At 30.4% G+C, this 27,733-nt stretch overlaps 4 protein-coding genes across 4 annotated transcripts in view; 2 read left to right on the forward strand and 2 right to left on the reverse strand.

Annotated features, from left to right (window-relative positions):
* Positions 1-205: 205 nt before the first annotated feature.
* Positions 206-1,262, reverse strand: LOC135949292 (RNA transcription, translation and transport factor protein). The gene is made up of 3 exons (XM_065498808.1): positions 1,129-1,262; positions 746-1,072; positions 206-677 (listed from the first exon to the last, which is right to left on the reverse strand). The coding sequence occupies exons 1-3, from the start codon at positions 1,187-1,189 to the stop codon at positions 322-324; spliced, it is 744 nt and encodes a 247-aa protein (XP_065354880.1). The 5' UTR covers positions 1,190-1,262; the 3' UTR covers positions 206-321.
* A 155-nt stretch (positions 1,263-1,417) lies between these two features.
* Positions 1,418-2,355, forward strand: LOC135949293 (RRP15-like protein). Its single transcript, XM_065498809.1, has 2 exons — positions 1,418-1,547; positions 1,599-2,355. Exons 1-2 carry the CDS (start codon positions 1,508-1,510, stop codon positions 2,315-2,317), a joined length of 759 nt encoding a protein of 252 aa, XP_065354881.1. The 5' UTR covers positions 1,418-1,507; the 3' UTR covers positions 2,318-2,355.
* Positions 2,356-5,493: 3,138 nt separating this feature from the next.
* Positions 5,494-9,502, forward strand: LOC135949297 (transmembrane protein 192). Its single transcript, XM_065498812.1, has 6 exons — positions 5,494-5,734; positions 5,794-5,927; positions 5,992-6,124; positions 8,522-8,786; positions 8,851-8,975; positions 9,036-9,502. Exons 1-6 carry the CDS (start codon positions 5,696-5,698, stop codon positions 9,126-9,128), a joined length of 789 nt encoding a protein of 262 aa, XP_065354884.1. The 5' UTR covers positions 5,494-5,695; the 3' UTR covers positions 9,129-9,502.
* The window catches only part of LOC135949295 (serine-rich adhesin for platelets), an 88,161-nt gene continuing 69,594 nt past the window's right edge, over positions 9,167-27,733 (reverse strand). The window contains exons 4-7 of the mRNA XM_065498811.1: positions 27,283-27,402; positions 10,044-10,301; positions 9,779-9,970; positions 9,167-9,708 (exon numbers count right to left, since the gene is read on the reverse strand). Of these exons, the coding sequence (XP_065354883.1) occupies positions 9,625-9,708; positions 9,779-9,970; positions 10,044-10,301; positions 27,283-27,402 (654 nt within the window). The 3' untranslated portion in view covers positions 9,167-9,624. The remainder of the gene's footprint in view (positions 9,709-9,778; positions 9,971-10,043; positions 10,302-27,282; positions 27,403-27,733) is intronic.

Raw genomic sequence — 27,733 nt, forward strand, 5'->3', positions numbered from 1 at the left:
TGAAAGGCATTTTAAAGCTATTTTGAATTGAACCTATAGCGTTTAGATAATTTATTATTATAAAATATATGAGGAATTCCATAGCAAAATGTTATAATTCCACTTTACCAATTTTATGTATAAACGAATAAATTCAATTAAATATTGTTATATTTGGTATTGAATAACAGAAAAATTCGTGTCTGATTTACAATTCAATTAATAATTTTAACTTTTATGCATATATGTACTGCAATATGATTTCAGTTTTATTCTATTTGTTATTTTAATATTTAAATAAATATATAGATTATAAATTTATTTCAAGATTCGATATCTTATTTAACGTCCTACTTTACCAAGTTTGGTATCAGTTTTAGGATTTGCAGTTAAATTTTGTACGGACACTATAGTTTCATTAATATGAGTTTGTAATTCGCGAAGACTTTGTATTTGTAATAAACGCAAAATACGCACTGGATAGTCTAATGCGGGGTCATCTTTATAAACAATGTCATTTCCTTTTTCAAATGGAAATGGTGTACCAATAATAGGTTCACGGTTCTTAGCAGCAGGTGATAGACGCTCTTTAACAATACGAGCTATAGCTTCCAGTTGCATTAAATGATTAGGATGGTGGGGTACTTTTAACTTGGCTGCTAAAGCTCTAATGCCACCCACAAAATCTTTATGGTTAACTAGTACGAAAAATATAAATAATTCACAATTAAAATCATGCACTTTTTTCAAATATGCACGAACTTACAATCCATGTTGTCAAAGAAGCTTTCATTTTTAATACACGGGGTAATAGATTTATTGACATTTTGGGCCATTTGCACAGAACTCAAGTCCTTATATGCATCGGGAGCATCCAAGAACTCTAAACGTATTGCATAGCTGAGAATCCACGAAATGTCTTCGAGTGGCGTTTCAAAATGTGGCATTCCTAAATCATTTTTATACTGTGTATATGCTTCCTCCCAGGCCTGCATGTTGTCTACTCTGCGGAGATTTTCCCGATCTTCAATTTTATAGGTACGAATTTTTTGGTCTTCCAACCACAAAATTGTACTGGCAAAAACTTTACGATCTGCAATAAATAAACTAAAATTATTATGTGACTAACATACTCATCGCACAATTTACCATTATAGTCCAGTTTATCAGGAGTTGGGTGCTCCAAAGCTTCTAATTTCATCTTCAGCATTGTTTTTTATTTTTTATCGGAAATATGATGAACTAATGAAATAAAATTCACGAAAACCCGGCTACAGTGATGTCAATACAGAATGCATGTTTATAGTATTGCCAAAAAGTTCACAGAAATGCACTTCAAATACCGATATGGCAGCACTGCACATTTGTTTTTAATATCATAGGGTTGCCAAGTTCTGATTATAAATCTATTACAATTTCAATTTGTTTTTAAGAGTGGTGGCAACATAAACAAAACACACGTGAATTTATGTTAGAAAAATAAAAACACAAATCGATTCGCTCTCTTTAAAACATAAAAAATAGTGAAATGGCTTTATCTTCTTTGGAAAAACGGACTAAAACAAAAGGTAATAAGTTTATTTTATTAAATATAAATATTTAATTAAAAATATTTAAAGTTTTAAAAAAACAGGAATCGTCAGGCTCAGAACAAAACTCATCTGCAGACGAGAGTTCAGATGAACAACAAGGCGGAGGTAATGTTGGTTGGGCTGATTCTATTGCCAAAGTTCTAAGTACCACCAAGCCAAAAACCAAGAAGACATTGGTACTGTCCCGCGCTAAAAAAATTAAATCAGTTGATAAAGACAAAGTTGAAACTGATTATGGGTTTGAAGTTGAGGGCGAAATTAAAGAAGAAAAACCCACTGATGAGGAATTGGAAACGACTTTAAAGCAAGCCAAAAATCAAAAACTTGAACTAAGAGTTAAACCCTCTTGGAAGGATATAGAGCGTGAAAGAGCATTGCGTAAAATTGCTACTCGTGGTGTAGTGCAGCTATTTAATGCTGTGCGCATACAACAAAAGGACTTGCAACATCAGTTAGAGGAAGCTGGTCCATTGGATAGTCGTAAGGAAGCGGTTTTAAATAATATAAATAAGCGAAAATTTTTGGATGTTTTAATGAGCGGAAAAAGATCGAAATCTGAACAAGTGGATAATGTAGTTAAGGATGAGTTAAAAGAAGAAAGTGACAGCAGCGAAGACGAAAGAGATGATGGTAAGAAAAAGAAATCGGAGTGGAATGTTTTGCGTGATGATTTTATGACCAATAAGAAAATCAAACACTGGGATGAAGAAGATGGCAGTGAAGGTGAACAAAGCAATGACGATTAGGAGTAAATATTTTTTATAATGTTAAGATTAAGTTTTTTTTTTTAATAAATATGTATTGTATTTATCTTCAAAATTAATTTTATTCCTTTGTGGACTTTAGAAATGAAAGATTTAATAAACGTGCTCCTCCCAGCATACAAACACCTGCAAAGATATTACGTACAATTGAGGATTCAAAACTGAGTAAAAGTAATCTATTCAAATACTAACCAGCTGATAGGATTTTCATGGTATGGTTTTCCCACTTTTTCCGCTGTCTTGCTTGATAATATATGTAAGCGCTAACTCCTATTAAACCAAACCCGCTTATTAAACGACACTCTAAACAGTCGTTAGAGTTATTGCCCATAATGTAAAACTTACAAAATAAATATAAATTTACACAAAATACTTGGAAATTTTTTTTTATTGTTTTGGCTAATCTACATATCAGGGATGGCAAATGGAATTTAAAAATTATACCAATCAACATCAGAAATTGTACTTTTTCGACTGTAATTGTACCACAACTAGGGTCCTCAACGGACAATTTTTTTCCCAGAATTTTTTTTTATATTCCAGAATTTATACAAGGTGGAGTCAGTCAAACAGCTGATAATTTTTTTTTCGCTTTTTGGTTCTAACAACTGTCAAACCTTGTTTTTAAATTTAAATATCTACATATACTAAGCTTATTAACAAAAAATTTATTGTTTACATAAATAATTAAAGCCCTCACTATTCAATTATCTACACTATATTCAGTTTAAATACTTATTTGTTTAATTTTTCATTTTGGTATTTTGACATTTGTTAAGACCAATCGTTTTTTTTTGTAGAACTGACACCACCTTGTATGAATTCGCCTTGATTCCAGTGAAATTTCGGGATTTTTTTAAAATTACAATGAACAAATCAAGGTGCATTTAATAAGGTGCCATCGGCAGCACAGCTGATTATAGAAATAGCACGCACAAATGTCAAACTACATATATAAAAAATATTCGTCCGTACGCCCGTATGTCAAACTCTATATATAAAAAATAAGTGAATTCGCCTGTATTTATTTCAATTCGCCACTGCTGTCACCAAGGTGCATTTAATAAGGTGCCATCGGCAGCACAGCTGATTATAGAAATAGCACGCACAAATGTCAAACTACATATATAAAAAATATTCGCCCGTGCGTCCGTATGTCAAACTCTATATATAAAAAATAAGTGAATTCGCCTGTATTTATTTCAATTCGCCACTGCTGTCACCTTGTTAAATACGCCTTGGCTGTCACCTTGTTAAATACGCCTTGGTTGTAATCAAGGCGAATATATAGAAGGTGACGACAGAACTACAACAAATACAAGATGTGCAAAAACAAAACGTACTTTGTTTTTGTTAAAAGATAAGTGAACTGTCAAAGTTGGGTTTGTTGTATTTTTCGCCTCAACAACCACAAGTGAATGGACAGTTCAATTCAAGGTGCATTTAATAAGGTGCCATCGGCAGCACAGCTGATTATAGAAATAGCACGCACAAATGTCAAACTACATATATAAAAAATATTCGCCCGTACGCCCGTATGTCAAACTCTATATATAAAAAATAAGTGAATTCGCCTGTATTTATTTCAATTCGCCACTGCTGTCACCTTGTTAAATACGCCTTGGTTCAATTGTCTAAAGGTAGGATCACACGATTGCAGCAATGAACCAATTTAATACAATTTTTATTGTGGTGAATTGGGGCCCAATAAAGAAATTGTCCCAATCAAATTCTCTGCAGTCACATTATTGCTTCATTTTATATAAATTTGATTGTCGTAAATTGGTGCAAAGCGATTTAGTGGCAATAATTGTCGCATTTCAGTCACACGATTGTTCTAGTTTACGGCAACTCAGAGAAACAGCTGTTGTGCTAGATTTTAAATTTTGTTTTGTTTACATAAATGTAAAAACAATCTATTTTTGAAAAAAAATATTTGTTAAATAAAAAAAGAAAATTGCGTCGGCCTTAATTATCATATAAAAAAATTAATAAAGAAATGTTAAAAGATGTATGTGGGTCAGAGAGTGGCTGACAAAAACAATATTTCATTTACAAAAATTAATATTGGCGCTAATTGTCTTCTTTGATTGCCGCACTAGAACACAATAAATATTGGTGAATTTTTAACTTTTTTATTGGTGCATGTTGCCTATCAAGCATTCACATGATTGCCGTACCAGGGTTGCATTTGATTGGGCCAAATAAGCACAATATTGTTGTGGTTTGACATATGAGCCAATAAGTTGTGAAATCACACGATTGACGTATAAAATAGACCAATAATTGGTGCATTGCGGCAATCGTGTGATCCTACCTTAAGCAACTGAATAAAAAAAAAATCAGCTGTTTTTCTGAGGTCACCTATAAATTCGCCTTGGTTGTAATGAATAAATTTGGATCGATTCCATTCCATTACATCCATTCATTCTTTTGGTTCTAGCAACATATATTCAGTTGATAATGAAGCATCATAGTTAAAATTCGTAAAATTATATTAACTGTGAAATAAATTTTCAAATTGTACCAAATGAGTCATTGGTGTACCATTGTACTTTTTATGATCAAATTGTACCAACAAAAAGTACAATTGTACCAATTTTGGTACATATTTACTTCAACAATTAATGCTGCCATATAGTGGTTGCACTATGCTAGAATTTGTAATAGAATACCCACCGTCTTGACAGGGTATGATACAATAATTGTAATAGGTAGAATCACTAGGGAGAGTATTTTTTACAAGAAATGGTAAAAAGTCGAACAAAGACGATTTAATTAAAAAGTCTTAAGTTCGAAAAGTCGACTTTTTAAAAAACGAAAAAAGTCGAAACTTCGACTTTTTGTATCAGCTATAGAACCCTACTCATCTAAGATTTTTTGTTTCGATCAGGGATGCAAAATTCGGTACTATTGTACTTTTCCACATCGTACTTTTTTTAATTATTTACTTGAAAAAATATTGCCAAATTAATATGTATGTAGTTGAAATAAATTATACAAAAATTTAAGACACTAATTTACACATTTCTATTGCTAATGTTTGTAATGAAAATACAAAAAAAAATTGGTCTCGCTGATGTACTCTCAGTCTTAAAAATTACCCTTTTATACATTTCACAAGCATTTACAAATTTAAGTTTTCCATACCTGGCTTAGATTATTTTGTTGCATTTCTTTTGTTTTCACTGCAAAAAGAAAAAATAATATAACAATTAATGCGTATATATGCAAACAAAAATGAAAACACAATAACTGAGTCATTAGATTCCGAATTATACAATTGAACTAAATTGAAACTACACCGAAACCCGACAAGGAAACCGGCTGCAGGAATACCGACAGGGTGTTAGAAACAGAATGGTCAGCTTGAATCCCAACAGATCCAATATGAATACCGTAAGTTTACTATAATGCAATTTGTTGAGTGCAATCTATGACTTTTAAACATTTTATAGAGTGCACAATACATGGATGATGTGTTGGGCGAATCCTCTACTGTCTCCAATAGTATGGGCAGCGACGTCGAACCCATATTGTCTTCGGGAGGAAATGGCAATTTCAAAAAATTAAATACGGCAGCCGCTTACAGGTGAGTGCTGATTGCTTTTAAAGTAAATACATCATTTACATTTTTCTCGTTGTTTTTCTATTAGTGTCCACTTGTTTATATCTGTAATAATTTCATTTGTGGGTATATTGTTGGCTGCATTATGGCCAGAAGAAAAACGAGGTGAAGCATATTTCATAATGACCTGTTTACGAGTGGCATTTTGGCTCATAACATTTGTAAGTATAATTTAAAACTAGCATTTAACTTTTGGTCACTCATTACTTCAATTTCTACTCGTTTTATATTGGACACAAATCAAGATCAGCTTTCATTTTAATAATTTGTTTGGTGTTGGTAGCCCTCATAGTAATAAGCATAAAAACGTAAATATTTTTGTCCGCTCTCTCATGGTTTAAGAGTTATAGGAATTTAAAGTAAATATATATAATACATTGTAAGTTTCCCATATAGGTATTTGGAAAATAATCTAATCATTATAGGTATCATTGAATAACGCTTCAAAATACCTTTAATATTATATATAATATGGTACTGCTTATTAACACTGTGTACCAAAAATTCCATATTGAATTTTTATGAAGGTACTTCAGAAAATTTTGATATACAGAAAAAGTGAGTGAGCCCGTGTACGATACACCTCAGAGTTGAAAGTTCCTTCGAATACAGAAATTATGAATATTATATGTATATATTGGTTCCTGTTGTTCCTATAAGGAGCATAGAGCAGAGCATTAACAGAAAAAAAAAATAAAAATATAAACTGTAAAATTTTTAATTTTTTTAACCTTTAAAATCGACCGATGAACTCTATTATTTACCTCCAGACAAAAAAAAATAAACTCTAGCTTCAAATAAATTTGGTTTTCGACATATCGTCAGTTTATTAATGTTTTGCCACAAACAATTTAGTTATACATATTTTCATATTTTAGATATGCTCTTTCTGATTCCGAACCCCGTCGTTTCTCGATATTTCTTATGCTCTTCGAGATATCAAGCATCGACTTTGCTTTATGTCCATAAAACTTGGTAGTACGATTTAGATTGGTTTGAATTTCAGAGGTGGTCCATTTGGAAGGTCGTAGCACCGTCCATGCGCTTGAATTTCAGGAAGCACATATTCCGATAACAGTTAACATTGACGGTAACATTCTGATTTTCCTCATTTTTGTTGAAATGTGGATAAATTTTTCCACCAGCCCTTAAACCACACCATACCGTTGTTTTTAATGGAAGTAATGGTATATCTTGGTACTCTTCGGGTTGCTCATCATCCCAAATATTGCAATTTTGTTTATTAACGTATCCATTGAGCCAGAAATGTGGTATCAGTAGATCGATTATGCACGCCGTATGTTCCTCGAATCGCACGAAAAACATTTCTCACTGAACGCTGATACAGCTGAACAATTTGAAGACGCTGTTGTGGTGTTAGTCTTTTCATGATGTCTTGCCAAACGATACTGAACAAAAATGACAAAGCAGTATGATATAAGTCACGCGTGAGCTTTAAGTGCTCACTATGAAATGCTTTTCATTTCATATCCATATTGACTACTTACATGACATAGTAATATATGTAAGTAAAAATTTTGGATGTCGTGGTTGCTATTTATTTGTGGGCCGATTTTCACTACTTGCAATATTAATGAAATTCTGGGATAGCGCATTCGATATATCTATGTCCGCCTATCTATTGAAATCATTTCCAACATTCATTCAAAATTTGTTTAATGTTTTAATAGTTTCTTCGTCTTTCTAACATTCATCCAATTTTAATGTAAAAAAACATACGGTTGCTGGATTTTTAGATGAAAAATTATGCATTTTATAAAATTTTTAAAACTAAAGTTAAAAATAAAAAAAAATAATTTTTCAGAAAAAATTTGATTGTTTGAAAAACCGATCCCTAGTATAGTCCCAGTTCGTTAGCTGTATAAAATCGGCCCACAGTTGTCTGATATATACGACTGCATTGAGCTTTTCCAAATATGTTTTACAACAAAAATGTTGTTCTACTCAACATTTTTTACTTTATTATTTGTATTTATAGTTTTTCAAAATAAAATTTTGAAGTGAAAATATTTTTTAGTAAACATTTAATTATTTTATGAATAGTCTAGGGTTCCATAGTTGAAACATCGTCGACTTTTCCAACATACGATTTTGAAATTTTTTAATAGTGGAATTTTCGACTTTTTTAGTTTTTTTGGACTCTTCATATAAAACATATGGTTGAAAGATTTATAGATGAGAAAAAATGCATTTTATAAAATGTTAGCAATAAAAATTAAAATCTACTTTTTCGACATTTATCGACTTTTTCTGACCAAAAGTCGATTTCGAAATTTTTCAGCAAAAAGTTAACTGTTGGAACAATCGATCCCTAGTATAGTCCCTGTTCGCTAGATCGACTTAAATTGGCGCACAGATGTCTGAGATATACGAAAAAAAACACCACGTTACCTCGATTTTTTACCCAAAAATGTTTTTCAACAAAAATTTTGTTCGCCTAAACATTTTTTACTTTATTACTTGTATTTTTAGTTTTTCAAAGAAAAATGTTTTTTAGTAAAATTTTTATTTTTTTTTTTACAAATTTCATTGTGTAGTTGTTTGATCATTTGATACGAAGAAGACACAATGAACTAAGAATGAACGGATATCACGATTTCCATCGCAGTATAATCATGCATAATGGTGTTTCTTTAAACATTGTATCGGCCTGGAATACGGTGTTGTTGATGGTGCAGGCACTATTACACCATTATTATGGAACACAACTATGGGACAGTTGGTTTACACCTATAACGTGTATAGCAATGTTTCAAATATCCGAAACACTAGTACTGGTAACGACACACAGCACTTATATTGGTAAGATTTATCTGAGTACATATATAGAAAATAAAACCACTAAACAAATTCCATTCATTTGCAGTTAAAGTTTATAAATTTAATAAAAACTCGAGTTGCCCAGATGCTTTGGCAGGCACAAATATTGTTGCTGGTTCGTTGGGTCTTATGCAACCAGGCGGCAATGTAGCCGAACTTTTAGAAAAACAGGTAAATTTTTTTTAAAATAAAATTTTAAGTCAAAACTTTCAAACAATTGTTCATTTGCAGGCGGATCTTATTTCTTACCTTAAGGATCACAATAAAACGTTGAATCAGAAATTGCATCACATGCAGTTATTAACTGCACGTGCTACACATTGAATATAGTAAAACACCAGACGAATAAAATACGAACTAAATTATAGTTTTATTTTTGTTACCACATTTATTAACCATATTGATTATAATTAATGTATTTTTTTAATTAATGATTTATTTCATTATTATTATTATCATTATTATTATTATTATTATTATTATTACTTTTAATGATGCAACATTTTGTATGTACGGTATGGATAATGGTATACTAAATGTTATTCCAATTAAAAATAAAAAAAGAAAATATAACTAAATTTATCTTTTTATAAATTCATATTTGTATATATGTATTATATATATGTATGTATGTATATTGAAGCAATAGAGCATTAAATATTAATAAAATATTAAAATAAAATTAATTAAATATTAAATTTTTATAATGACCCATTCATTAACTTGTTCATTGAATTATTAGCATTATTTTTAATGAATTTAATTTTTCGTTTATTTCTTAACTATGTTGTAATGCAAAAGGCATTTAGCATTTTGCTTCTTAATTTCTTTTAGCATTGTTTTTCAAACAATAACTTGGTATATCTATTACTTTCATTGTATTATCCTTCGCTGAAGTAATAATCTGAAATAAATAAATAAATAAATTTTATTGTTGGCATGTCTGTGATTAACCATTAATTATTATTATATACCTTATCTTCGATAATTTCTAAAGTTAATATCATTTTGCCAGAACCAGCTAAGCGTCCGACTTGTTTATCTGTTGTTTTATCCAATATATAAATATAACCATCATAGCAACCCACAAATATGTATCTATTGTTGTACATTTGCATGCTTACTGCCCCATTGCCACAGGTCATTACACCCAAATATTGTCCGCTCTGTTTTTAAAGATACATAAATCTTAAAAATTAATTTTCGCTTTGAAATCTAACACATTCTTTTGTCACTTACCACAAAATCGTATTTTCGTATTTCTTTCTTTTGTGTGCCACAATAGATGACGTCCTCATTCAAAAGTAAACTGTAGATATTTATTGATTCCGGTACATCGAATGTACGCAACAGTAGGCCTGAATTAGCATCTCTTAGTTGTATTAGATTTCCTTTGGAAGAGACAATTAGAATTTTACGTACTCCTTCTTTTGTGGCCTTAATTGATATGATTGATGAGTCAGTCGAACATAGAGGTTTATCCGCTAAGGAATTTGTCTGAAAATATTTAAAATTTTGTCTTTTTGTAAATTCTTTAAAACAAAATGAAAGTGCACTCTTAAAATAAACTACATTCTTTCGGATATCGAACGGATCAAGGAGCCGGGCGAGTTTTTTTTTATATACATATGTATATTATTTAGTTGAAGCGGAATTTATACATAAATCAAATAAGAACAAATAGAAAAATGATCAAAATGAGAAGAACTAAAAAACGAAAATAAACAATTCAATCTCATATTTTCATTAGAATAGAGAGAAAGCAATTAATGCCTAACAGATTTTTAGGGTCTGATTCAGAAACACGACTAGGTATGAAAATATACATAGAGCGGAAACTAGAAAAAACTCAAATAAAAATTACTCATACCAGGTTGTTTTTTTTTACATCCATATTTTGTTTTTACTAATACATTCTCCCCATTTAGGCTTTGGACAACTGAGTTAGGTCTTTGACTTAGGTTTTTGGCTATCAATTACCTATCTAGTTTTCATTTACGTTAAGAACACCAAAAAAATATTTGAAAACAGTAATTTTCAACAAATTTGATATCTGAATCAGGCCCTTAATTTTTTATACCCTTCACCTTCGAGAGAAGGGTATAATATAAAAGTTTGTCATTCCGTTTGTAATTTCCACAATATAATTTTCGGACCCTATAAAGTATATAGTATATTCTGGATCCTTGTAGATAGCGGAGTCGATTAAGCCATGTCCGTCTGTCGAAATCAACACGATTCATACATCAATATCTCCGGAATTCTTCCGGTTCTGTTGCTATTTATCGAGCTATTTATCGAGAAAATCGGTCCACAAATTGTTGAGATTGAGAAAAAACCAGGACAACCTCGATTTTTTTTACCTATTTTTGTCCTATATCTGGATTGCTAAGTCATTAATATAGACATATGGATATCTAATGATAGATATTTCAAAGACCTTTGCAACGACGTATAGAAGACCATGGTAAGTTGGACCTCCAATGGGTCAAAATCGGAGAAATATTTTTTTTAACTCGAATTTTTTTTTTCACCAACAGTTTTTTTTTCGCTAAATATTTAAAAAAAAATTGAAAAACAAAAAAAAATTAAAATTTAAAAAACCAATTCGAAAAATTTTTTTGTCCAAAAAATTAAAAAAACAACTTTGAAAAAAAAAAATAAATTTTGTTTACCTAAAAATATTTAAAATATTTGCCCAATTCACAATCGAAGTCGTAGCGTTTGTAAGTTGTTTGTGAAAAATATTTTCCAAATAAAATTTTTTGAAACAAAAACAAAATATTAATAAAAAAATTACGACATACAACGCTATAACACTACGACACCAATTGTGAATTGGGCAATTTATTTTAAAGTATAATTTGGTGAAGGGTATATAAGATTCGGCACAGCCGAATATAGCTCTCATACTTGTTTTTGTGTAAATTTTGAATTGATTTTTCTGATTCGACTATTATTTGCATACAAACTTTTTAAAGTGAGCTAGCTATATTCAGCTGTACTGAATGTTGTATTCACCATAGAGCTAGTTTTTGTGATAAAGTTAGTCTAAAGCAAAATGTTTGTTTTTCACTTATTGTTGATTTATCCTCATTATCACAATACTGACAGTTTAAAAAAAAAAACTATTTTAACAGTTGAGGAGAATGTGGCCCCTGTGTCCGAAAGTGTTAAACTTAATTCAAGCTATTTCCGTCCACGGCGAGCGCTACAGAGCCATGATTAAGAACTATTTATGGGCTAAAATGGTAGATATGAAGTTGGATAATCTTGGCGATGTCAATTGTCCGCCTCGGAGTTGCGATTTGCCGTTATGCGAATACTCCCGAAACGATCCACACCTTTAAGGCTAATATCGTCCGAGCCTTTCGTGAGATAGAAACAAAAACAGGATATGCTTATACTCGTACCACAGCACCACCAGATTCTTAAACATGCACTATGGGTTACGGGTGTTATGAGTGATTTTATACATATTTAAATGCATATAGTGAACATCTCGCGCCTTTTGTATGGAGGAAAAATAAGGTGTTCCCAACTAAAATTAATTTTTAATTTATTTTGAGGGGATCATTTCTCAAAATGTTTGTACTGGCGTCCGTTTAAGGTTTTTATGATTTTACTCATATTTATCGCAAATACAACATATTGTTACGTTTTAACCTTTTCAAAACGTTTGTTTATTTCCTTTAAATAAACCGGATACTTTTGATTGCAAATAAAAGCCGTTTAGTACTTTAAAAATTGTAACAACTCTTTATTTATTTAAAATGTACAACAACAGAATTAAATAGTCACTCAGTGTTTATAAATTCGCAGAAATAAAGACACACTTTATAATGTACACGAATTCACTTGAAAAACACAGCACACTTTAAGGCACTCAGTTGATGTTTATTCGAATAGCGTCTCTGATAAACTGACTAACTACTGCAACTTCTGCCACTATTTATAACACTGCATTGCCATCTAGAAAGCTCTATTTCTACAATGTTCTTTAACTGAATATTCGAATTCGAATATACGGTCGCAGCAAACAGCGTTGCCAACATACGATCAATGGTCAACTGAAAGCTTTTATTCAATGTTAATAATGCCCACTGATATGTTACAGTTTGCTATTACAGCACTGTTATTTGAAAGCATTAGGCTACTTTTAAATCAGCCGTTAAAATCGTTATATTTGAATTCAAGTACAATTTCGTAACAATATGAAATATTGGTTATCATGTGAAATTTAAAAAATATAAACCTATAAATTCAATATATTCAATACTTCGAATTTTATTTAAATTTTTCGAAATCTATTTTCTATCCGATCTGATGTTAGCTTGAATTAAATGTAGATTTAATTTTGAAAAACGGAAAATCACGTTTCGGTGAAATTATATCATTTTGAAAACTTAAATAACAAAAGTTTGAATATTTATGGATCTACACAATCATCTTAGATATGGAATTAATAGCTCCTTTCGATGAACATTCACATGATACTAATATTGCATATGTGTTCTTTGACAAATACTGAGGCCAAGACAAAAGCATTGAGAAATGGTATCTTAGAATAAATTTTTTTGGGGTCCCAAAAATAACAAAGAATTCGTTTTATTGCAAATTTGTTTATTTAATTGAAACTAATACGCATATTTTGGAGTATATTACTTGTATTTATTTTATTTCTTTAAGCTAAAACTAATTTATTTGCAAATGAAGCAACAATTTCATTGGGAAAATATAATTTTTCAACGATTTTCTACTATCGAACAGAACAATCGTCGCTTTATTCGTACTATAGAACAGTCAATGCAACAGAGCATTCGTACTCTGATCGTCTACGGTACATTAGACCGGCCTGGTTGGCCGGTGTTTCTTAAGGTACTTAAGGTACAAATTTGTGATACAAAAAAGTGGTTACGCTTTTTTGTATCATAAATTTGTATCATAAATTTGTGCAAAAAAATGTATTTAAAACAATTTCTTTTTTTGGTAAAAAAAACGGGTTTTAAAAATATTTTTCCCGATTTTGACCCATTGTAGGTTTGAATTGCTATGGCGTTATATCATTGAAATGTCTAGATATCCATATTGTCTATATTAATAACATAGTAATCCCAATATATGGATGTGTCAAAAGCAAAAAGGCCTAACTCCATTTCCGAAAATTTCTCAAATTCTTATTAGTTGTGAACTCTTTGAAAATTATTTTGTTCTTCTATTATTTAATTTAATTTATGAGGAGTGACTACAACTATTTGTTCCGTTTTATCATTTTCATAAAGTTTAGAAATCAATTTTTCAAACATCACAAATTTACTCTAATTTTTATTTTGTGGAGTTAGGCCTTTTGGCTTCTGATACATCCATATGCAGATCAATAATAATTCAAAAATCGAGGTATCCACAGCCATATCTGATACGTTATTATTTTGACTGAATGTATTTTAACCTGATCTAATATTATTGTCAAATAATGCGAAAAAGTACCTTTTGTTCTGTGGCCCTTCATATACATATTGTTACGAAATTGTACTTGAATTCAAATATAACGATTTTAAGGGCTGATTTAAAAGTAGCATAATGCTTTAAAATAACAGTGCTGTAATAGCAAACTGTAACATATTTGTGGGCATTATTAAATAAAAGCTTTCAGTTGACCATTGATCGTAAGTTGGCAAGGCTGTTTGATTCGAATATTCAGTTAAGGAACATTGTAGAAATAGAGCTTTCTAGATGCTAATGCAGTGTTATAAATAGTGGCAGAGGTTGCAGTCGTGATTGAGTTTATCAGAGACGCTTTTCGAATAAACATCAACTGAGTGCCTTAAAGTGTGTTGTGTTTTTCAAGTAAATTCGTGTACATTATAAATTGTGTCTGTATTTCTGAGAATTTATAAACGTGTATAAAAAACATTGAGTGGCTATTTAATTCTGTTGTTGTACATTTTAAAGAAATAAAGAGTTGTTACAATTTTCAAACTACTAAACGGCTTTTATTTGCAATCAAAAGTATCCGGTTTATTTAAAGGAAATAAACCATCGTTTTGAAAAGGTTAAAACGTAACAATATACTTTATAGGGTCGCAATTGTAAAAATTACAAACGGAATGACAAACATACACCCTTGCCACTCATGGTGAAGGGTACGAATATTGTGTAAAATTTTTCAGATTTCTTCAAAATTTTGTCGACCCATGGTAAAAAAAGCTTTTTGTTTTTTAATAATTCACTCAAGTTCGAATTTTAACAGAATTTTTCGAAATCTAGTTTTCAACTAATCAATTTTTCAATTCGAATTCGCTCAATACGTTGAATTTCGAACACAGTAGTTTCTTCAAATAGAATTGTATGTCACAAAATATAAAACAGTTTACATTGCAAAACAAAAGTACATACAATTTTTAATTTGATAAACAAATACGGTTTTGTACTTGGAAAATTCGGTTACAATTCAAAAATTTCTGTAGGACCATTTGTGAATTATGCTAACAACTTACCCCCAGTAACACGAAGTCTGGTTATGTTTTAACTAATAGTTATATTGACAGTTTTCATACAAAAATAATTTTAACCGACAATATAACTATTAGTTAAGGCATAACCAGACTTCGCGTTAAGCTACGTTTCCGCATACACCGTAATCGGTGCAAATGTATGGAATTTCGTTTTCGGTGCCGATTACGGTGTATGCGGAAACGTAGCTTTACTGGGGGGTTAATGTTTTAAATTTTAAATTTAAAATATTTTTAAAATTCGTGTGGGTATGCTTGGATAAGCTATTAATTGCGATTTTTTTTAGATCTTTTTAAAATTACCTTAAAACAAACTAAATTTTAATGTTAGTTAAGTTGCCTTCTAATGAACATAATTAAAAAAAAAATAGTTAATTAATAACAAATAATACCTACATTCCTATTCAAACTTAACAAATGTACACAACAATTAACAAAATGAAAATGTAATTAATTGGCTTTGTTAAGAACTGTCATTATTATTGTAAAAAAACAAAAACTAATGGAATAAAATAAATAGAAAAATAAAGCAAGTATTGTTTAATCTACATAGTTTGCCATTTTAATAGGATGCCATTTTGAAAATTATATTTATAGTGTAATATTATGTAGTTGATAGATGCACCACTAGAAAACTCCTCAATTGAATTATTTACTTAATAGAAAAATGCTAGTCGCACCCATATTCCTGCATTTATTTTTATTTTTAGTTTTTACTGTGTTTATTTAAATGTTGTATTTAGTAAATACACAAGTATACAATTTAGTATATATTCCACATACATACATATGTATTATTTATATACATATGTATGTATGTATATTGTATAAGGACAACAATATGTAGTGAAATGCAATCATTGTTATTGTGCTCGAAAATAACAACACAACAAGCAACAATATTGCAACAAACTGTTTTTGGAACAACCAATAAGAAACAAGATTTCGAAAAAGAACGCCTACAAAAAAAATAATAACAACAACAACGACAACAATATTTTCCAGGCAGAAAAGCTTAACAACGAAACAAAACCAGCCAGAGAGAAAAAGCCAAAGAAATAAAAAATACCCAATGCAATTTTCAGTATACACATGTACGAATGAATATGTATGTATGTAATGAAGTAAGTACAACAAGTTAGTGTTATTGTTGTTGTTTTAGTTTACTATTGCTAAACATTACAACAAAAACAGCAGCAGCAGCAACAATTTTATTGAAAATAAAAACATGTACACACACATACCTACATACGTACATACATATGCATATGTATATAAAAACAAATATAAACAAAAGACTATTGTCCTCTGCTGAAACAACTCCCCCTCCCCCCAGAAACACAGAGTAACTAATACGAGTAATAAAAATGTCTATAAAATACTTAAATAAACTCAAGAAAAACTACTCTACCACCTCTACTTCTACTATCATCATTCGTAGTGAGTGTATAATTGCAACCACAAGTGCAAGAGAAGGAAGGACATGCGCACTCTGAATTATATCCAAAATAATGCATTTTGTGGGAGATGGAATTCTATGCAGCGAGCAAGAGAGCTACAATGAGTGGGAGAAAACAAAGTTGTTTACAAAACAATAGTTAAACGATGATGAAGAAGTGTGGGTGGGGGTATTACTATTTTTATTGCATGTTGTTGTTTAGCCTTTTGTTTACTTAACATCAGGGATGGAAAATTGTATTCGATCGTACTTTTTGTTTAATACAACATATTTCATATTCAAAAGTGCTTGTTACTTTCAATCTATTAATTTTATGTAGCAGGACAAATTTACAAATTACTTTAGACTGAGTTTTTCTTTTCTCGCAATTTTTCATTTCTCGGGAAATCGGGATTAATATGGAAAATTTGGGAATTCCCACCTAAAACAAATTATTCAATTTTAAGAATGTAGACTTCGTTTCGTTACAAAGCTAAAAAATGTCGTTGGTTTTAAAATGTAAGTGGATACAAATAAAAAAATCCAATAAAAATGTAATATAAAGATTCATAATCATTTTTAATTTTATAAAAGGTTAATTAAACAAAAATGTTCATAAAAAATTTGATTTGACCTGTAATAAATTTACAAATTGATTATGAATAAGGCCTCTAAACTGACTCGATTTCTAATTTTAGTTATATAAAAGCCTGTCACCATTTGTCATTTGTATTGGAATGACTTCAATTAATTCGCAAACAAATTTTTTTTTTTTAATTATGAATTTAAAATTAAGTAAATATCTTAATTAAAACTTGAAGAAAACCCAATAATATTAAACTAAATTCAATTCCGCGGAAGGTGGTTTTATTCCAAAAATTTTCGTTTTATTCTATGTGAAAATGAAAAATACAACCATAGTGACAGGATACCAAATCAGGCCAAAAATAAGTGAACCCATTCAGAAGTCTTATTAATGGAAGCATCCACTTTTGTAAACATTCCTTGATATAATTTTCTGTATTTATGGAGCCCTTTGTAACAAATGTTTGGCTTCTTTTGCCGCAACTGCATATTACTTGCCATACCAAGAACTTTTTGGGAAATTTTTCGGTTTTCGGTACCTAAACTTTTCTACAACATTCCCTCGAGCATCAACAACATAAAAATAATGACCCGGAAGCTGCGAAAAATTTTCCAGAACATACGTTTCGTCATCCATTATGCAGCAGGTATATTTTTTTTAATTATAAAATTTGACTTCAATTTCCGAGTTCCTGTCAGGAACTTTTTAAGCCATGTGTGTTTCTAAACCTGCATTGGCTTTAACTTTTCGTACCAAATAGTCCGAGTACTGAACTAACCGGGCTGCTTTCTATTTATTGGCTTTAGATACATAATGTGGATCATTCCTTCTACCTGAACCAGGTTTTCTATCAACGGACAAGTTCTCCCGATACTGTTTAATAACATTGGAAACAAGTTGACGGCAGACCTTTTGTAGGACCAAGTTGAGTTTTGTTGAAAATATTTAATAATTTTAGTACGCACTTTTTTCTCGTCACTCATTTTTATCAGATTAACAACAAGTGAACATAATTGACATTAAACATAATAACTGAAATGCTTTACAAATGCAACTTAATAAAAAAAATCAAATAATACTTGGGTTAAAAGTTTTAAGGAAAAAAGTGTGTTAAGGTTTTTTCGATCTCACTCCTTAGTATAAAAATAATTTCAATTTTAGTTTTTGAAATTGAAATAGTTCTATTTGAATATTAGTTTGATACCTAACATAAATTTCATTGCCCATCCCTGTTTAACATACATACATCTCCTCTCACTGAGAGTAAATGATGTAAATCTATGTAAGTATGTATGTGAATGCCTCTGTTTATGCACATAGAGAAAATGCAAGCAGTCAGTCAGTGGTTGTATACTTGTAAATAAATACAAAATATATTTTCGTGTATAAGATATTGTAGAATTTCGTTTGTTTTTTGTTAAGACAAAATATATACAGATCAATAATACATATACACAATATAATAAATACACTGCACATATCTAAAATGACTCCACCTTTACACGAGAGGGGGTCATCTTTCTCTTCAATGCAATTTAAATAGAATGTCGGTTATGTTGCTGCCTTGTTTGTTTATTTATTTACAACATTCTGTCAGAGTACAGAACTACATTTGACTGAAATAGTAGTATATACAGTGGAGAGAAGTCAAATAGCATGTTTTGTAGCAAAAAACCCTAACAAATATTTTTATATTCTTGTAAGTTGAAATAACAATTACGAAAACCCAAATAACTTATATACCTGGTTGATACATCAATATATCGGATATAGTCGCGCTTAGGATGCTATTTCAATTCGGGAAAATCGGCCCAGAAATGGCTGAGATATAAGAAAAAAACACGAATACGATAAAAAAAATTAAGGATATCACGTAATTCATGTCCTCAATTTTTATATTTCGCTTTAATAGAAATTAGCTTATACTGTTGGGAAAAGCATGCCAGACATTGGAAATGGGATTGTAAGAAGGATATTTTAATTCAATATATAAAATATATTAAAATCTTTTGATCTAGATTCTAGAATAATAAAGAAAATGTTTAAATGTCTTTAATTTAATTTTAAAAGTGCCACTGAAACACACCGATTGCTCACCAAAGGCTATGGTAAATGTGTTTCATCCGTTTCAAAGTGCGAGAGATGGTTTGTGCGATTTAGAAGTGGTGATTTTGGCTTCATTCATCCAAAATCAGGGAAATTGGGTACCATACAAATTGAAGCCAAGAGACCTTGAAAGACGATCAGTACTGGCGATGAAAAATGGATCCATTATCCATGGTGCTAATGTTATTCTCTGTATTTGATGGGGGCAATCTGGCTAGTGCATCACTCGGAACCTGTACCGAAAGCAACTGATACGTTTGAAGCGAGCATTGACCAAAAAAAACCAAGAATATTCGGCCAGACACGAAACCGTAATATTCCATCATTACAACGCTCGGTCACATGCTGCAATACCTTTTAAAAAGTATTTAGAATTGAAGTGGTTGGGAAGTTTTGCTTCACCTGCTTTATAGTCCAGACCATGCCCTGTCCGTCTACTATTTGTTTTGATTGATGCAGAACACTATCTCTGGGATACGCTTAACTTTGGAACGAGTATTCGATTTTGGCTCAGAATCCATAGATTGGAAAAGGTCATAGCTATCAATGGCCAATCCATTGAATAAATTAAATAAAAACAGGAAATTTCCCTCCCCAAAAACCAAAAGTTTTAATATAAATCAGAAAAAATGAAAAAATTTAAATAAATTTTACTCTATTTTTCCTGCCAAATAGATGACCTGGATTCGTGCCTGCATTATGGTCTATTATTGAAATAATAATATACTAAATTAAGGGATAATTTTCTTTTTTTAAAGGATATTATTTTATTTTTAATAAATTTTTCCTTCGGAAAAGGATTTTTGTTGATATACTCAGAAAATTAAAGTCCCTACGATTTATAAGAGACTAATTTTACTACAATAACATGACTAAAAATATATTTGAAGTTTTTTTTTGATTATTCTTCGAAATACTAGGATGTTTTTTTTAAATGTTTATTATCTTGTGATCCCCTAATGGCCCTACTCTGAATTTTTTATATGTTGTTAATTATACAATGGCTTATAGACAATTTTTTGCTTCAAAATAAAATATTTTTTTAGGAAAATATATTGAAACTAGGGTACATGAGCATTACCGTGACACCAAAATTGGATAAGCGGTGAAAAAGTTATATTCAATTCAAATTGAGCGATTTTACGCTAGACTTACATACATATGGGCAATTCCACGAGAATGACTACCACGACTGAAAACCCAAAAACCCTAGAAACTTTTTTTCAAGGGTTATAATGCGTGTGTGCAAACATCAGCGCCCAAAAATATTAGTCTAACACCCACCTTAAAGTATACCGATCGACTTAGAATCACGATGTCCGTCCGTCCGTCTGGCTGTCCATGTAAACCTTGTGAGCAAAGTACAGGTCGCTATTTTGAAGATATTTCGATCAAATTCGGTACATATAATTTTTTCGGTCCAAGCACCAAGCCTATTGAAACTGGCTGAAATCGGTACATTATTTCACTTAGCCCCCATACAAATGTCCTCCCGAAATTGGACTTTATCGGCCATAAAAGTTTATTTTATATATGTATCTCCACAAATTTCGCTTCAAATAAGTTTCATATATACAAAATTCATGTCACCAAATTTTGTTACGATCGGTCCATAATTAGTCATAGCTCCCATATAGACCCACTTCCGAAAATCACTTTAACGTGCATACATCTCTTAAAAATGTTGGTATACACACAAAATTCACCACAAATAAGTTTTATATAGACATAAATCACACGATCTAATTCCATTATGATCGGTCCATAATTGGTCATAGCTTCCATATAAGGCCCACTTCCGAAAATCACTCACGAATATAAATTATTGATATTTTAAATGAAAAATGTTTTTGCTCATTTACTTAGTGTAGGGTATTATATGTTCGGGCTTGACCGACCATACTTTCTTACTTGTTTCTTACTGTTTTAAATGTCTCAATATTATGTGTTATTTCTTACATATTTTGTAATATATTTTTGTGGGATTTACTTTAGTATTTTGTGTACGAGTGCAAGAAATGTGATCGAAAAGTTCACTGAAATCCGCAAATTTTAACATTACAACTTGATAAAAGACAAACGAAAGCTAATTTTAATTTAAAGAACCTTTCCACCAAGTTTTAAGAAATTTGAAATGGGTCTTGTAGAAAAATTTAGTTTCCTCCTAATTCTCAAATTCCACAAACTATAAAAGCCGGCTTTACACCAGCTGAGTTCTCAACTGAGTTAATATGAACACACTTTTCAGAAAATCTTTTGCAAATAGAACAAAATATATAAATTTTGGACCCTCGGATTACATTAAACCGATATGTTAACTCAGATGGTGTAAAAGTAACTTAAAGGAAAAGTAGCTGTATTGAAAACATTTTGGGAAAAAGAAGTGAGCGATTTATTTGTATAAAATAAAAGTATATAAATCTTAATTGTTATTAATATTATTTTCATTATTTGTTGTTGAGGAGGGGTTATTAACTTTCGTTGTGGCTTGTAGCCAGCATTGTAACTAGTACTAGTACATATATATGTATGTAAGTACATACTGATGTACATACATATGTATATGTATGTATTGTTATTTTTATATACAACACATTTAGTCATATAATAATAAACGCCATTTGTATTTGTTTGGAACTAAAACATATACAAAACATTAGTTTATTTATTTCCACAACATGCAACAACTCCACCTTAAAAAGAGGTGTTGTTTTATTCACAACAAAATGCAGTTTTTAGAATTTCTGCGCTGTTGCTAACAACATAGATACAATACATATCTACGTAGATATACTATATAGATTTGTATGGATGTATGTATATAGGAATATTGTGCCATTTTTGTTTGTTTATTTATTTATTTACAACCCTTCTTCTATGTCATGTCATAAAACTGCAGCAGCACAAATCCGCACATACATTTTGTAGTTGTGATAGTTTGAGAAAAACAAGACAAGACCAAGCCTAAAATTCCAAAACACATAGATGCTAAAGGACCTACATACAACCGTACAACTCAGTGCCACAAGTTTTCTTGTTCATGTCGGAAAGAGATGGAATGGCAAAAACGAAAATATCCCAGACATCTGTTGGTTGTGCTGGGGTTGGGGTGTTGTTGCATTTAGTATATTGTTGTTTAGATTTATGTTGCTTCAAACATTTAATGCAGATGAGAATACTACTGGTAGTGAGTGGTTTAACCAAAAACACAAAATAAAATAAAGAGAAACAGCAATAAAAACACTAATATACAAAATGTTTATTATATTATGTACTTGTTTAGTATATAACTATTGAAGTACATAAGTCCAAAATCACGCCATTTGTAGTTTGGAAAATAACGTATGTATGTATCTATGTATATACAAAATATTAGTTTATTTTTGAACAACACCTCTTTTTAAGGTGGAGTTGTTGTGTTGTTTTCTACAACAATTTACAATAAATTGCCATTTTGTTTTTATTATTCTAGAAAAAGTATTGGTTTTTTATTTATTGTGTTTACAATTGGGATAATAATATATATAAACAAATTATATATAAACAAAACACTGTTTTTATTGGTTTATTTTCTATTCTCTATAATAAATAACAATTAAGTTGAACTAGCGTTATGATTCACTATTTAGAGTGTAACAAATAATATGTTATGCAGTTTTTAAACATACATTTTCCTTATCCTAAATGTTCGTTCTAGAGTTGAATATTCAATCAAAATAAAAATAAATCTTAAAAAAATTTTATATTTTTATCAGTATTTCATTAATAAAGAGTGAGTCAAAAAAAGACTTATACACACTATTCCAGCTAAAACTTATCCTTGGTCCAACAAATTATTATTATACCCTTCGCCATAAGTGGCAAGAGTTTGTCATTCCGTTTGTAATTTCTACATTTTTCATTTGCGACCCCAAAAAGTATATATATTTTGGATAGTTATAGATAGCGAAGTCGATATAGCTATGTCCGTCTGTATGTTGAAATCAACTTTCCGTAGCCCCTAAATAACTTACATACATGATTCATACATAAAAAAATCGGCCCACAAATGGCTGAGATATAAGGAAAAACCGGGAAAACCTAGATTTTTGGCCTATTTTTGATCTATATCTGGATTACTAAGTCATTAATATAGACAATATGGATATCTAATGACAGATATTTTAAAGTCCATTGCAACGATGTATATAAGGCTATATATAGTAAGTTGGACCTACAATGGGTCAAAATCGGGAAAAATATTTTTTAACCTGAATTTTTTTTTCATCAAAAATCTTTTTTGTCATAAAATATTTTTCCACAAAAAAAAAAAAAATTTTTAAAAATTAAAAATAAAATTTTAAAAAATTAAAAATAAAATTTAAAAAAAAAATTTGTTTAAAAAAAAAAATTAAAAAACAATTTCGAAAAGATAAAATTAAAAAAAAAATTTGTTTAAAAAAAAAATTAAAAAACAATTTCGAAAAGAAAAAAATTAAATTTTTGTTTACCTAAAAATATTTAAAAAAAATTATTTTTAAGTATAATTTTGTGAAGAGTATCTAAGATTCGGCACAGCCGAATATAGCTCTCTTATTTGTTTTTTTAATCACGTTAGCTTGTATTTAATAACTTATACAGTGCACTCGCGATAATATGAACACCCCAAGATATGAACAGTTTTTACTTTCATAGGGTACTCTAAAATATGAACTAAGCTGTTCATATTTTAAAGCTTTTTAAAATATGAACACATTATTTTTGTTTTTTATCTATCTACACAGAGTTGAAATCTTAATCAACAGGGTAGTGGCTAAATTCTAATTCAACTGCTTAATAATTTTTGGACTTCTCTAGCTGTAGATGGGAATTAGATGCAATTCGCAAATATGAACAATCTTGCAAAAGTGAATTTTGTATCAACTAAGTGTCATATGCGTGATGTTTTGCTTTACTTCTTTAATTTGAAGAAAAAAAGTGCCTCTGAAGCACACCGATTTTTCGCCAAAGCCTATGGAGAATGTGTTCCATCGGTTTCAATGTGCGAGAGATGGTTTGTTCGGTTCAGAAGTGGTGATTTTGACACAGAAGCCAAAGATCGCCCAGGCCAGCAAAAAATGTTTGAAGACCAAGAATTGGAGGCAGAATTGGGAGCTACTCAAGCAGCAATTTCAAACGTTTGCATGCTACACGATTCATACCATACGAATTGAAGCCGAGAGATCTTAAAAGACTTGCAAGGCTATAAAAGGAACCGAATCATACTTGCGATGAAAAATGGATCCATTACGATAAACCGAAGCGTAAACCCAACCAGCCGAATCGATACCAAAGCCAAATATCCATGGCGATAATGTAATATGTATTTGGTGGGAGTAAAAGGGTCCTATCTATTACGAACCGCTGAAATCTGACCAGACCATAGCATGGAACCTGTACCAAACGCAATTAATTCGTTTGAAAAGAGCTTTTGCCGAAAACGTCCAGAAAATGCGGCCAGATATGAAACCGTAATATTCCATCATGACAACGCTCGGCCACATTAAGCAATGCCTGTTAGAAACCTTTAGAATTAAGTGGTTGCCTCGCCCGTCTGCTATTTGCTTCGATCGATGCAGAACGCTCTCTCTGGGATACGCTTCAATTTAGAACAGAGTATCCGAAATTGGCTTGATTCGTTATTGGTCTCAAAAGATGACTAGTTCTTTTGGCTTGGAATGCAAAAATAAAAACTAAATTTTTTAAAAAATACAGAATTTTGAAGTCAATGAAATTGATTCTTAACAAAATATTTCTTCTTTTGTAATTTTAAATTTCTAGAATATTGTTAACCCTTTTATATCTCGGGTCAAAAACATTAAAGTATAACTTGGGAGCATCGAAAATCGCAAGAGTCACACTAATGAAAACCTATGGCAATATAAATAGAGAAATATTTTATGAAAAAGGTACCAATAATATATACAATTTTTAACACTCAGAGTTCCGAATTTTCAAAAAGTAACAAATACATGTGTATTGATATTGATAAGTGAAGAATATTATTCATATACTATTTCTTTGTTTATTGGTTTAAAAGTTAAAAGGTACCAAAATAAAGTTTTTCCCGTTTACTCCCTTAAAATGTTAGAATTTTAAAAAAAGTACCAAATTCTTTTCTGCTCTATTTTTAATTCAATACAAATGCATTTTAAATATTTTATCTCTATATTACACTAGGTCTCCACGTAGCAATATTTATTGCTGCAATTGTCAAATTTGATTGCGTCAATGAAATTTGCGAGTGTAGACCGCAAATGGCCATATGTAGCAATCAATTGCACAATGATTGCTTTACTGATTGCCTGAGCAATTATTGCTAAGCAATAAGCTGTCAATTTATTTGACATTAATGTAAAATTTCTTCTTTCTATGATTCAGTGCGATTAATTCATATATATTTAATTTATTTAAGTACCAAAAGTAAAAAACCAAAGAAATTTGTGAAAAAAAAAACATTCAACACATAATATAAGCAAAATACACCTTAGTTTTTCATAGAACTTCTCGTGTTGAACATTTTTTATTTGTGACTATTGCAATCAGCAATCGATGTGCTGTTGTTCTGCCGACGTTATTGCTTGTGTTTAGCAATAAAAATTGCTACGTGTAGACCTAGGGTTAGTTATTAAAAATGTCCCCATTTCACCGACTTCAAACTTCTCATACTCTTCACACTGTTTAACAATGGTGGTGTTTATATTTTTCTACATTCCTGTTAAACAAAATAAATAAATTACACTCAAATAGGCAGCCATGAAAATTATAATCACGTCGTGCCAATAAATTTTAAATCGAACTTTATGACTTTAGCATACCAAAACAAAATATCCGCCATATTATTTGTAGTTGATAGATACGTAAGGATGTTTGAATGAATCCATGTATCGAAGGTTTCTAAAGGGAACATGAAAAATAGATTAACTTGAATTTTCATTTTGCAAACAGAAATTGTCGGAAGTCAGAAGCTAGGAATTTGTGCGAGTGAGTGTGTTTATTTCTTGTAACAGTTTTAATTTTTTAGTTTGTTCAACTTAAATAAATATTTTAAGCATGTGATGATGTACTAAATTATATTGTAATTGTATGTTGTTTTTTTTTTCTATTGCATTGTCTAGACTAGTAAGTGGAAAACTCTGTATACCAAATGTCTAAATTTAATTTTAAATAGAGACTTTCATAAGTTTGCAATAAAACAAATTGCCATGGACAATTTTTTCAGCAATAAATCAGATTGTTTTGTAATGCATCCAAAGAAACAATATCGTGATCAATATCAATCACCTCTATCGTGAAAAACATGTGAATTTTATGTTCCCATGAAATATCCATTTCCCTCGAAGGGAAATTTTGCTATCGTGATATTTTCCATGAATATTTCATTCACAATAGTTGATTTTGTTAGTAAAAAACAGTTTATTGTTTACAAAATTCCATCTAAAAATTTCTCAACATGGGGAATTTTTTCACGCGAACAAAGTCGATGAATGAAAGATGGGGAAAAGGGAACATATTTCATGTGAAGTATTGATTCCCATTTATCGTTCATCAACTTTGTTCACGTGACAAAATTTCCCATATTATGAAATTTTTGGATGGAATTTTGTAAACAATAAGCAGCTGTTACGAACAAAATCAACTATTGTGAATGAAAAGTTCATGGGAATATCACGATCTCAATTTTTCCTTCAAGGAAAATAGATATTTCATGGGAACATAAATTTCACATAATAGTGAATAAATGCCATTTTTAACGCCTCATAGCGAATAGATTAAGTTTATTTTCACATGTATATTATTTAAACGTAAAATACTTACCTCAACATTGTAGGTGTATATATTTCCCCATCTACTGCCAATGTATGCGGTATCCCATTGTATATCGATAGATTGCAGAGGCTCTTGTAAATACACCGATTGTATATCCAATGCGAAATTCTAAAATTGCAAGAGAAACGATTATCACGATTAGAAAACATTCAAATTCAAATTAAGAGAAATTAATTAATGCTATGTTCACATTTGCACAGTTAATCATCTCAAACGTGATTAAGCTCTAATCACTTCAAAATCGAGATGATTATCCATACATTTAAATGATTTTTTAATCACTTCAAATTGACATGATTAAAAATTAATCACTTCATTTATCACCTCAAATAGACTATGATGTAGCATCGGCCAACTTTCAGTGTAGTACCGAGTTTTTATTTTCCTTAAAAAACCTTAAATAACCCATCAATGTTCACAATTTTATCATTAATAAGTT

This window comes from Calliphora vicina, chromosome 1 (assembly GCF_958450345.1).
Source record: "Calliphora vicina chromosome 1, idCalVici1.1, whole genome shotgun sequence".
NCBI lineage: Eukaryota > Metazoa > Arthropoda > Insecta > Diptera > Calliphoridae > Calliphora > Calliphora vicina.